Below are 12,031 nucleotides of genomic sequence, written 5' to 3' on the forward strand. Positions count from 1 at the left end.
GCATTTGTAGTTGCGAATAGCCTCGTCTAGGGATGCGAATAGATACCCTAAGAGTATTCACCATTCCTTTTTATTCAAAAGTTTGTACTAATTTTTTAGAGTGGAAGTTCATTTTTAAAAAACTAGCATAAAATTAAATTAAAGATGGGCAATAGATATCCTAAAAAGTACTTATTTGCACCTCCAGCTTTGGCTATGGTCACAATCTTTGAAGAAGCTAGTAAAAACTGAAGAAAAAATGGCAATATTTTGCAAGATTCCTACCTGAACCAGTGCGAAGGTGCCATACAAAAGCAAATACGCGAGTGCCATGGGATGTTTGGCAATCGCTCTCCTTCCCAAACGCCCAGCAGGCGAGCACACAGAAACAAAACCGAACCGCACGTTAGGCTGACTTCAACAGCCGAGGCAAAAGCTTTTTTTGCCTCGCCACACGGCACTGTGCATGCTTTGGTCCTCCTCCAACAGAGATGCAAAATGCGGAAGGCATAAGAGAGACGAAGCAAAATTGCATCGCCTCTCTCCTCAAAGGCATCCGCCGGGGAGGGAGAGGGAGGGGCCAGGGCGGCACGGGCGCCGAGGGGGCAGAGGCCGGCGATGGCGGCGGCGCCCCGCGCGGGGCCGTCGAGGACGCGGGGTCGGGCGGGGCCATGGCATCGAGCTCGAGCGGAACCGTCTCCGTGCAACTCGTGCCGCCTCCGTGCCGCCGGATCGAGGCCGCGGACGGCCGGCGCGGCGAGCGAGGGAGGGAAGGAGGTAGGGCCACTTGACTGAGGGAGGGAGGCCGGCGCGGATCTGGGGATGGAGGGGGCCGGCGCGCTCGAGGGAGAAGGGAGGCAGCCATAGACGCGGGACACGCCGCCGCGCTCCTCCTCCGCGGCCTCACCATCGCCTCCGCCGGGCCTCGCCTCCACCGTGCCTCCGCCGAGCGCACAGATCCGCGCGGCGTGTCCTCGAGCGCACGGATCCGCCTCCGCCGAGCGCACGGATCCGGCGGCGGTGGAGGAGCACCGGAGGTCCTCGAGGTCGAGCTTGGCGGCGCAGAGGTCGAGCTTCCCCTCGAGGTCGATCTTGGCGGCGCGGAGGTCGAGCTTGGCGGCGCGGAGCTTCCCCGCCGGCCCCGCCGACCGCTCCTCATCGAGGACTCGCCGAGCCGAGCTCGAATCGGCGGAGGAGGGCGCCACCCGCCGCGAGATCTCCACCAAGGACTCGCCGAGCCGAGCGGGAATCGGCGGAGGAGGGCGCCACCCGCCACGAGATCTCCTTCACAAGTGGCGCGGGAGACGAACGGCCGGCGGGTTGTGTGTGCTTTTGCCTCCGTGTGTTGGAGATGACGATTTTTGCGGACGGGGTGTATCTACTATGTAAGAGGCAAAACGGAGGAATGCCTCTTCTTTTTGCATCTCTTTGTTGAACTCAGTCTTAGTTACACGTCGCCGCTTTTGCGCGGAAGTGAGCTCGGTGGCTCGCCCGGTCCGCTCTCGCCCAGGGTTAAATAAACTGACCGGTCCGGTCAAACCGGCACGATCCGGTAGCGGTTTATCAGATCGGTTTGACCGGAAACCGGTCAAATTCAAAATCGCATGTTCAATCGGTTCCGACCGGCTTACCGGCTGGTTTAACCGGTAACCGGCCAAATTCAAATTTTTTTCTTTTTTGGTTTAAATTCAAATGCCCGCAAAGTATACTAAATAAATATTTGTATAACATATTTTAGCCTAAATAAACCCTCCAACCCTCTTTTGTACTACTTTTACATTGTATTTGTATATTTTTATATGCACGCTTTTTTGTTTAACTTCAAATCCCTGCAAACTATACTAAATGAACGAATTTTTGAGAAAATTTGACACCATTAAATTCGTCACACCTTAAAGTATTTTTAGAACATTTTTAAATTTTTTTTAATTTAAATTTGAATTTTGAATTTAGACCGGTTTAGTACCGGCCCAATCCGGAACCGGGACGGAACCGGTTTGGTAAACCATGCTCTCGCCTCGCTCGCCAATCTTTGCGTGCCCATCCATCCGGACCATCCCCGTTGGGCGGCCCCACCCCTACCCGTCCCTCGACGCCCAGCCGTACGATCCGCATCCGGAATCCGGGCCGCCCGCCCCCGGAATTCCCCCTTCCTTCCCCTCACCTTTTCGAAACCACCTTTTCGGCTCCTCCTCCCGATGGCAAACGAGGCCTCCTGCCCCCCGACCTTTCCCTCCCCTGTTCTCTAGATCGCGACGGAACCGAGCTCCCCCTCCTGCCGAAGCGAAGCGGAGTAAGCGATACGGCAACGTCGCGCGATCTGATCGGCCCCTCGGCTCCGGCGATCGGGGCAATGCTGCGTGGATCGAGCTGCTGCTGCTGATCACGGTGAGCCGGCACGCTGGGATCCACCCGATTGATGCTCTTGCAGGCTGTTTCTCGCGGTTAGTTTCGGCGCGATTGGGCTGTTAGTGACTCAATTTGGGTTCCGTATGGCCAGACTTGTAGTTTTCTGCTTGGCTGATGCGTTTCTGCTCCCGAATTTGTGTGATGCGGCGTTGGTCGAGCTTTGCGCCTCTGAGGAGGGTGGTTGCTCCTGAGCTTTTATGTGGTAGTGGATTAGCGATTATTTTTTGTGCACGGAAAGTAGGCTTGATCCCGCCTATTCTTGTACTGGAATTGCTATTCTGACGGCTTTAATAGAGCATTTTGTAGCGGTAAACGGTGCCAATTTGGAATGGTCGCTCCGATCCTTTGGATTTTAGCGAGCTCTACTAGTTCTGGGTGGGGATTTGGTTTCTGTTTCCATAACTCGGTCTCTGCATCTATTATGTTGTAAATACGTGCGGAATATTTGGTCAATCTATGAGTTGTTGCACAAGTGTAGAGTGGAGTAATGGTTCTAAGTGTGCATACTTTGGTGGTAGATATTGATGTGCTCACTTAGAACTCGGATGAGTTTAGGTTTTTTAAGGCCTCGCCTTGGACGTGACCCTTTTTATTATTTTCTAGTAGAATTAGATTCATTTAGCTAAGAAATTCAGTATAGCCTAGGGGTAGTTTTTAAAAATTATTATTTTACATAACCCTACAGAAGCCATCGTTTCGTTTTGGCTTTTAGGAGCAACTAGTGATGTGGCTTGTTGTTCTAGCCATATTCTGGAATCAATTTTTTGTCCTGTTATTTCAGTTCCAGGTTACCATTTGCATGATTGACTAGTGCACAGCAACTATATATTCTTAGCAAGAGCATGAGACTTTACGTTGAATGCTGGCATAATGCAAGGAATTAATTTTTATTGTGAAATTCACAGTCTAACATAAGATAGAGCTCATTGAAACAAGGGTTGTTGCATAACCCTTGTTGCTTGGGTAATGACTTTGTTGCTGATTTTGCACTGCATTCTCTTTTATCAACATTCTGCTTCACTGACTGATAGATAATGGCATACACCATTACACACCGAACTAGAATTGATGGCTTAAATTAAATACCCTTTCACTGAATTCTACACTAATTGTTAAACTTTGATCATTAAACTGATGAGCAATGATAAAAAACCACATAGAGCATATAAAATCAGATCCGATCCATGTTTTTGTTTCTCATTGCAATAGCTTGTATGTAATCACCCATGTCTTTTTGTCTGTCTCCTTTTTATTTATTATCATCAATTTGTTTTGTCTTTGTACCCAGAACTAGTCATTGCATGGGTTATATCATTATTTATCTTTGTTTGCTCTGGGGTTTATGAATTGACCACTGTATCACTAGTCCTGTGAATTTATAATTTTGAATTCACTTGGTGACTGCAGGTTTTCATACTGGACTTCTTTTGATTGCTATGACCTTTGGATGAAGTTTGCACTTATCTATGGAAGTGGGTGACTCACACGGTGCTGTAGTTAATAAAAGTGAAGAGAATGACTTTGAAAAGAAGGGCAGTTCTAATCCCGTGGTCTATCAGCTAGTTCGGGTAAATTCATAGTTATACTGCCCATATGTCTATAAAACTCGTCAGGATATTTCATTATTTCTTGATGATTACTGAGACCTCTGAGAAACACTTACTTTAAATTTTTACAGGTTGAAGGTGATGGAACACTTGTTCCTGCTACAGAGGATGATGTTTTGCAATTCGACCATTTTCTTCATGACGAGAAGGTTGATCTTCCTTCTATTGAAGATGTAGATCATGTGGAAGAGTTTTTCAGCAATGATTGCATCTTACTGAAGAAATCTGACTTGGAAGGTGATATCAATAGAATAACTTTGTTACATGTTTTTCTTTTGGGTAAATCTCACTTCAATAGAACAAGATTTTATGCTGTCTCGTTGGAATACAGTCTGCTAGCCTAGAAACTGACAAAAATTCCTGTTTAATTCAACTGCTTTCACTTCCAGTGATACTCACTGTTTACTAAACTTGCGCAGATGGCACTTCCAAATTGAAGACTACAGAACTGCACACACAAAAATCGGGAGATGACTTAGAGGTATATTGTTTATCTCCTGTTTGCCATAATTATCTGCCACGGGAGTAGTTTTTTTAGTTCCATTGCAAGATAATATGTTTATGCTACTAGATTGTGCTCTTAGTACATTGTTCGTTATTGTCAATATTTCTAGTTAAATTTGGCATTGTTTTGATATAGAGTATGGATTATCTGGTTTTGTAGAATTCACGGTTGAGGGTTCAATTTGTTTTCGTCAATTAATTTTACTATATATAATGTCAACTTTAATTAAGAACTACTTGTACATGTTCAAGTCAATGCAACTTTAAGAAGATGCATATCATTGCACAGGAAAACAGGCTACAGTCAATGGATGACTCCCTTAGTCCTCCCTCAAAGTGTTCAATTGTTCACGGCCAGCAGCCAGATAAATTTCTTACAGAACAAGGAGACAACAACATCGCTCAACAGGACAATGCTTCAACTGAGACTACAAAATCAACAGTGTTAAATGAGACTTGCAATGCTGAAAAAGACAAGGCTGATGCCTGCTCAAGACCTGTAGATGACACATTTACAGAACCATCTGTTCCTGGAGTTAATAGTTCCGTGCCTGATTTTTCCATATTAAGAGGAGAAGTCCGTTTGGATGATCTTACTATTAGGGAACTTCAGGAGGCATTTAGAGCCACATTTGGGCGGCAGACTACTGTCAAGGACAAGATATGGCTCAAAAGACGGATTACGATGGGCTTGACCAATTCCTGTGATGTTCCAAGTTCAGGCTGTGTAGTTAAAGACTACAAAATTGTTGGCAAGGATGCAAAACAAGATATGCCAAACACAGGTGAAATACCCAAGATTGGGCTTCAATCTACTTCTCTGGTTAGGGATCAAATTATATATCCAGGAAATGAAGGGGACTCACCATCTAGCTACTACTATCATAGTGAGGACCAACAAGGATCTTCCAAGAGGTTCAAAAGAGTACCAATACATAATGATGAACCACAAGTTATCCTTGCCGAACAAAGCACTAACAAGAGAACTAGAAAGCCAACGAAAAGATACATAGAGGAGCTTACGGACATTGAAACTCATGACTCCACTGGAAAACTTTCTTCACCTGCAAAAAGGACTGCACGTGATGAAGTGTTGCTGAAACCACGAGTAGCACATTTCCATGAGGCTGAGTCTCTGGGCACTACCTATCCTACTAGAAAGGATACTCTTGGAGGATTTAGTATACATGTTCCTTATGTTTCAAGGACAAGAAGGGGGCGCCCAAGGAAGGACTTCATTTCATTTGTGGTAATAACTTACATATGAATAATTATCTTAACAGCTTTTTGCCAATTTGACGATCCTTTATTGTTAGCAACAAGACAATGTCATATCATGTCCTTTTCTATCTCTTTCACTGAAGTAACTTCTCAGCTAATACTTCACCTTTAACCACCTTGGTTTCTCAATAATGACTTGCACAATGTTTTTTGTTCAGTTTGACTTGTATTTTTCAACATGCCCCCTAAATATGATAATTATAGGATGCACTCTAATCAATTCGATATTCCAGCCTTACTTTTAATTAAGTATGTTTTGTTCTTTTAATTAGGATGACTTTTCAATCTGCCGTTCAAATTTAGCAAATCTCTAAAATCGTTGAGCCATTCACCCATGTCGATGTTGTCTCTAAAACAGCTCAGCAGGCTTTATTGTATGCATCTTTTATTCATTAACATGCCAGTAGTCTGTTTAATTGGTGGCTTGGCGCAGAATGTTTTCTGTGCCATAATCCATTTAAGAAATCAAGTCTTCATTGGAATTTAGGCTAATCAGTCAGGTGCGTGTCTGAAAGGAAAAAGCAGTCTCAGAGCATCTCCAAGAGTGTTTTTAAATTTCACTCTCTAAATTATCATTTGGCTAGCGAGAAAAATCTTTTTCTATATGTTTTCACTCTCCAACAGCTTTTCTATATCTTGTGTACACTCTAGAAAGCTATTTTTGTTATCTATCTTTGGCTAGCAAGAAATGCAGAATGGAGGATGGCTATATTTAGATAGCCACTTAGAGAAGCTGTTGGACGGTATTTTTCTATCAAAATCTCTATCCCGAACAATGAACGATATAGAGTCTCTTGGAGTTGCTCTCACCTAATTGCTGGAGGTCAGAAAGCTGATGCTATCTGCCATAGCTCCCAACTTAAATGGATGGAATAAATTGCAGCATATGCTGTCAGATTGTTTGGTTGTCTTGTATTTCCTTATTAAACTTGTTTTCATTACCTTCTATAACAGGATAAAGAACCATTTTTGGAACATAATGGGGTTCAGACAGCAGTTGGGATGATGTTGGCAAAAGAGCGTGAAGAGGGGAACCACGTGAGGAAAGCATCCGAAGTTCCACTAATGGTATGTGTTTTATCATGTTACATCTATAAAATGCAAGGTTAAGAAGCTAAACAACTAATTGGAATTAGATCTTGAAAAACCTCCCGCCAAACAATTTGGCCTTTGCAATTTTACCTGTTTCATACATAATACATGCATTAAAAATATTTTTTTCCTTATCCTCAAACCCGCTGCCAGGTAAATTCTGGGAGAGGACATATAGAAGCAGTTGATAGGAAGAGGATTCAGAACCTACAACCAAATGTTTATAATGCTGCTTCCAAGCCCAAAATAAAGCGAGGTTTGACACGGAAGCATCATCGAGCATGGACACTGTGTGAAGTCATGAAGCTGGTTGATGGTGTGGCCCAGTTTGGAGCTGGCAAGTGGTCTGAGATTAGGAAGCTGTCCTTTTCCTCGTATTCTTACCGTACTTCGGTGGATCTCAAGGTGTGTTTCCTTGTTCATCAGAAACTCACTAATTGTGATTTCATTTTCCAATCAAACCTGCTGTTTGTACAGGACAAATGGCGGAATCTAATCAGAGCGACCCAGACACAGCTTCCTTCACAAAAAGATGTAATCACTTCTCTTCAACGCACATGAATGCCATTTTTGCTTATTAGTTCTTATCTTTTACCTGCAATTTCTTTGCCTTCTGATGTTTCCATTTTGTTTAGTATCCAACAACTGTTTCATTTTGATCACCATTCTGAGCAGGGCGTCTGTCCAAGGAAGATTAACCCTTCTATCATACCTATACCACCATCCATTTTGTTGCGAGTGAAGGAGCTAAATGAGCTGCAGTCGCAAGGGGGCGGCTTCACAGCGCCAGTCAAGTTCCCCGGTCAGAACAGCAAGGTTGTACAGGAAAAAGGGTCTGGTTTTTTGTGATCCGTGCCATGCAGATATAGGGGAAAAGGAGGATACTAGTTGCTAGTTAGATAGCTCGCTTTTGGACGATGGAGGATGAGTACATAATATTACATACAACTTGTAGGTGTAGCCGCGTTATCCATCTTCAAAATGTTCTCAACACGCTCAATGCACGTTTTCTCCTGTGAAATCTTCTGGAACATGTGTAATCTTATTGGTGTAAAAAGGGGCAGGCAGCGCCGTTGCCGAATAACAAGCACCAGTTAACGAACGTGTTGCAGCCACAAGCTTATGTAAAAGATGCTTCTGGGCAAGGAACGATAAAGCTTAAACAACACAAAGTTTAAGCGCAAATACAAATCTAGCAGGGAAGAGTGAAGTAAGTGAACAGATTCTTGGGAGCGATATGGATGTTCTATTGCATGAAATTATACCAGCTAAGTTATCCAAAGTACCTTTACAAAACACAACATTTAGAGAAACTGCAGTTACAAGCAGATTGTTTAGTTAAACAGGAAATGACATTATAAGCAGCTGAGACAATCGCAGCTTCAAGGTGCAGCTACCTGCGCACACAAAAATGAAAAATCTACGGAACAAAAGTGCTGGATGATTAAAATACAATTAGCCAAAGAAACCTCTCAGAAGTGCAACACATGGAAGACCATCAGTTGCTAGATGTAGAATGAGGCTGTCAATACGATCCTGTCAACCTTGAAATGTGATCAAGCAGAAATTTACTCTCAGCTGAAGGATCAATCCTCTCCACCTTGAACACAGTATTCTTCACTCGTCTCTCGTCTCCATATGTTTCTTCTTTCACTTTAAGCCTCAGCAGATGCTGCCGGTACAAGCCTTGGAGCAAAACATCTGTGTAGCGAGGATCTTCATTCTCTTTTAGCATGTTGAGTTCTCGCGCCGAGCAACCAAGTAGCTCCTCCCCGGGCTCTTGGAATGCTGTTGCCCAAGCTGTTCCCGAGTGATCTTGGATCTGTAACTGCAGGAGGTACCTGTAATCACACTCCGGAAACTCTTGGTTGCACTTGTCACAGAACCAGTTGCCTGAGTCAGACTTTGTCACCTTCTTACTGCATCGCCTGTCTCCAATCACGTTGGGGCAAGCTGTGTAGCAGAAGGAGTCAGTCTTGAAGAATACAACAGTAGCCTTCACTGTGACCCAATCAGGTTTGTCCCCCATTCCAAGACCATCATCCTTTATCTGTGCTACTGTCTTCCGGATCTCATACCTTGATGCTGCTGGAGTGAAATCCCTGGATATGGACTGAGTAGAAGCATCTCTACCTCCACAATCAAACCACTGCCTAAGGCTATGAGCTTCAGCAAGATCAGGGTTTATGAGGAGTTGAGATGAAGAAATTGTGCCAACAGACTTGCCACTGTAATCATTCACTCTTCCAGCCTTGACAGCCAGCACAGGAAAGGCCCCATGTTCAACCATTTCTTGCACCTGCAAGCCTTCTCTGTTGCAGAAGTCACCCCACATGGTAACCTCAACACTTCGACCAGACATATCCTTCAGGGTAATGGTCCTTTTCTGAGTTTCCATGCCATTTTTCCTCTGTATTGTGGAACTGGGGTTGACAGATGTAACGACACCAATGACATCAACAATAGCATTGTTCTCTGAATCTTCGATTTTATCAATCGATGTGAAGCTAAACCGCATGGCAGGAATGGAGCTGTTCTCATCAGGACAAAGTTCAATGGTTGACTGAGATTCCAAGAAAATTTCCCACTCATTATTCAGATGGTTGTAGTCCTTTTTTGCAGGTTTCAGGCTTCCTCTTGATACCACATAGACCTTACCAACTTCCACAGCTTCATAGAAGCGATCAACAAGAGCATTGAAACACGTAGCCCGTATCTCACCACCATCAGAATCAAGCAGGTCAAAAGAGAACACTTTGCCATCACCTTTTGCGTTATGGTACCGGCGGATCTCACCCTTGGCAGTAACGCGAGCCTTGATAGCCCAGCGTCCCTGATAAGGATTTAGTGCAGATATGGGGATTATTCTAGCGGGAGCATCATTTTTCATGATTGTGCCGCGGTTTCTGTAATTGGGTGCAGGGCGATAGGATGGCTGTACTGTTGGTTGGAAGACCTGTGCATTGTCACTTGGCCTAGGGATCATGTTCGAAAGGTTCCCTGCCATCGGTCGCTGGATTACTGGAGAATTGTAATTGGACCTTGTCACTGTGGTCAAAGTACTCCCTGCTGTTGAACCAGGTGCGCCATTAAACTGGTCTGCTCTCATGGTATTTGAATTAGAAACTCCAGATTCAGGAGGCAATACTGGATTTCCAATAATCTCACACTCTGGAACAAGAACTTCCATGTTAAGAATGACCATAGCCCTGTGAGATTGCAATCAATCAGCTTATCATAATGTTCAAGAAATAACTTGTACAGCTTCACAGAGAACAAGAAATAAATTACCACAGCAGAAAAAAGGCTAGTCAACAACAAATGTGACCACTGCAAATACTCCTGAACTGGTAACCAAACGGCCAAGCCGAAAGGCGCAAACTACAAACAAACAAAATCAGACAATAGAAGTCTGAATCGCTGTGCACAGCCATGGCATAAGAAGTAAACTACAATGATCAAATCCCATCCCATGACAGGATCAATAAAATAGAAACTACGTGATTCAAGGCATAGCAGCTGCCTAGGAAATATTTGAGCATAACAAAATGAAGGCGCCAATCTGACACATAGGACAATACCTCACCATATCAGTGAATACTGACCATCGGGTACACGGCCAGATCTACCAAAGCACAGATATGCTACCTTTTTTATCATGGCGAAGAAAATTCCAATCAATTCATGGCTGGTGAGGACCAATTTGGTTAGGAACATAGCTATTATATTCTGACAAACAAATTAAGAAGCAAGTATAAACTAATTCAATCAGCAATACAATTCATAATCTTCAATAAAAATTCTGGCCCAAACAGATCGACTAACATTAGGTCCGTGAATACATAGCTGGGGAAACAAATTTCAAAAGCTACTGCTAGAATAATCCGCAATGCAGGTCAAGCCAACAACCAATTCAACCGAATGCAACTCGCACGAACCAACTAGACGGAACTAACAAGCACAAAATTGCAACCAGCTAAAATTACAAGCCAATCTCATACGGCGCGCGGGCGTGAACCCTAAACCAAACCCCACCAAAGCGCACGCGACTCAGTCGAGTGGGAGGGGAAGGGCTGCAGAGAGAGATACCTCCTTCCATTAACCTCGTTGACGATGTACTCGAGGAGCTGCACGATCGCACCGCGGCGGACGAGGCCGGAGCGCGCGAGGTCGCAAAGCTGCGCGGCGAACAGTGCCTGCGTCGTGGCGACGCCGTCGGAGATGATGGCGCGGAACCTGGGCCCGGCGCCTGGGGGGCCGGTGACCGTGATGCTCCGGAGGTCGAAGACCTGCACCACCGGCTTGAGGTTGATATCCCCCGCCAGCGTCGCCGCCACGGCGTTGGGGGTCAGCCTCGCCGCCGTCATCGCGGGCTCACAGCGACCCTAGCCGTGTTCGAGGTGGTGGGGAGAAATGGAGGGGCAATCCGCAATAGTACGGGGCGACGGGGAGGGGCGCGGTTTGATGGCGTCGCGGCTTCTTCCAGAGGAAGACTCCCACGCTGATGGATAGAAGTTGCCGCTGGATCGGGGTTAGGCGGCGCATCGAACGGCTGCTACTGCGCTGGCGTCACCAGTCCGCAGGCCGCACACTTTCCTGGGCTGGTGCGAAATGAACTGGCTGGGCTGAATGGGGCTGGGCCGCAGACGGAGACTGCACGTCTCATTTTTGTTTCTCAAAAAAAAAAAACGTCTCGTCACTGATGGCAATCAACTCTGTCAAATACACTGTTCTAGTACAGCCCAAGGAATCGATCCATTTCAATTTCTCAGCCAGCTAAACAGTACCTCTTCCAAACTCAAGAGAGAGAGCCCGTTTAGTTACAAAAAATTTTCACCCAAAATTTTTTGCCTCACCTTTAGACACATGTATGGAGCATTAAATATAGTTAAAAATAAAACTAATTGCACAGTTTAGATGTATACGACGAGACGAATTTTTTAAGCCTAATTAGTGCATGATTGCCATAAGTGCTGCAGTAATCCACATGTACTAATAATGCGGCCAAAGGCCTCAAAAGATTCGTCTCGCAGTTTCCAAACGAGTTCTGAAATTAGTTTTTTAATTAGTGCCCGAAAATCTCTTCCGACATCCGGTCAAATATTTGATGTGACCTTTTGTCGTGGTGTGGCAAACCACAGCCGGGTGGCGGAATGCAC

General features: G+C 45.0%; 2 protein-coding genes across 3 annotated transcripts; one reads left to right on the forward strand and one right to left on the reverse strand.

Annotated features, from left to right (window-relative positions):
- The first annotated feature begins 2,144 nt into the window (after positions 1-2,144).
- LOC120657356 lies at positions 2,145-7,987 on the forward strand. 2 transcript variants are annotated; one of them, XM_039935658.1, is made up of 9 exons: positions 2,145-2,423; positions 3,796-3,956; positions 4,067-4,232; positions 4,415-4,476; positions 4,789-5,748; positions 6,735-6,848; positions 7,026-7,277; positions 7,350-7,406; positions 7,548-7,987. In XM_039935658.1, the coding sequence occupies exons 2-9, from the start codon at positions 3,855-3,857 to the stop codon at positions 7,719-7,721; spliced, it is 1,887 nt and encodes a 628-aa protein (XP_039791592.1). In that variant the 5' UTR covers positions 2,145-2,423; positions 3,796-3,854; the 3' UTR covers positions 7,722-7,987. The 2 variants fall into 2 exon arrangements, with proteins under 2 accessions (XP_039791592.1, XP_039791591.1); XM_039935657.1 differs by having other exon boundaries at positions 2,145-2,367.
- Positions 7,988-8,083: 96 nt separating this feature from the next.
- Positions 8,084-11,375, reverse strand: LOC120657355 (replication protein A 70 kDa DNA-binding subunit A-like). The gene is made up of 2 exons (XM_039935656.1): positions 10,962-11,375; positions 8,084-10,081 (listed from the first exon to the last, which is right to left on the reverse strand). The coding sequence occupies exons 1-2, from the start codon at positions 11,237-11,239 to the stop codon at positions 8,398-8,400; spliced, it is 1,962 nt and encodes a 653-aa protein (XP_039791590.1). The 5' UTR covers positions 11,240-11,375; the 3' UTR covers positions 8,084-8,397.
- Positions 11,376-12,031: the final 656 nt, after the last annotated feature.

This window comes from Panicum virgatum, chromosome 1N, assembly GCF_016808335.1.
Source record: "Panicum virgatum strain AP13 chromosome 1N, P.virgatum_v5, whole genome shotgun sequence".
NCBI classification, from domain to species: domain Eukaryota; kingdom Viridiplantae; phylum Streptophyta; class Magnoliopsida; order Poales; family Poaceae; genus Panicum; species Panicum virgatum.

Bases quoted from the DNA above. Each gene is read 5' to 3' on its own strand.
- LOC120657356 (XM_039935658.1), top strand. From the start codon at position 3,855: ATGGAAGTGGGTGACTCACACGGTGCTGTAGTTAATAAAAGTGAAGAG. The intron at 3,957-4,066 runs GTAAATTCATAG...AAATTTTTACAG, and splicing joins TGGTCTATCAGCTAGTTCGG to GTTGAAGGTGATGGAACACT. The intron at 4,477-4,788 runs GTATATTGTTTA...ATCATTGCACAG, and splicing joins AATCGGGAGATGACTTAGAG to GAAAACAGGCTACAGTCAAT.
- LOC120657355 (XM_039935656.1), bottom strand. From the start codon at position 11,239: ATGACGGCGGCGAGGCTGACCCCCAACGCCGTGGCGGCGACGCTGGCG. The intron at 10,082-10,961 runs GTATCTCTCTCT...GCAATCTCACAG, and splicing joins AACGAGGTTAATGGAAGGAG to GGCTATGGTCATTCTTAACA.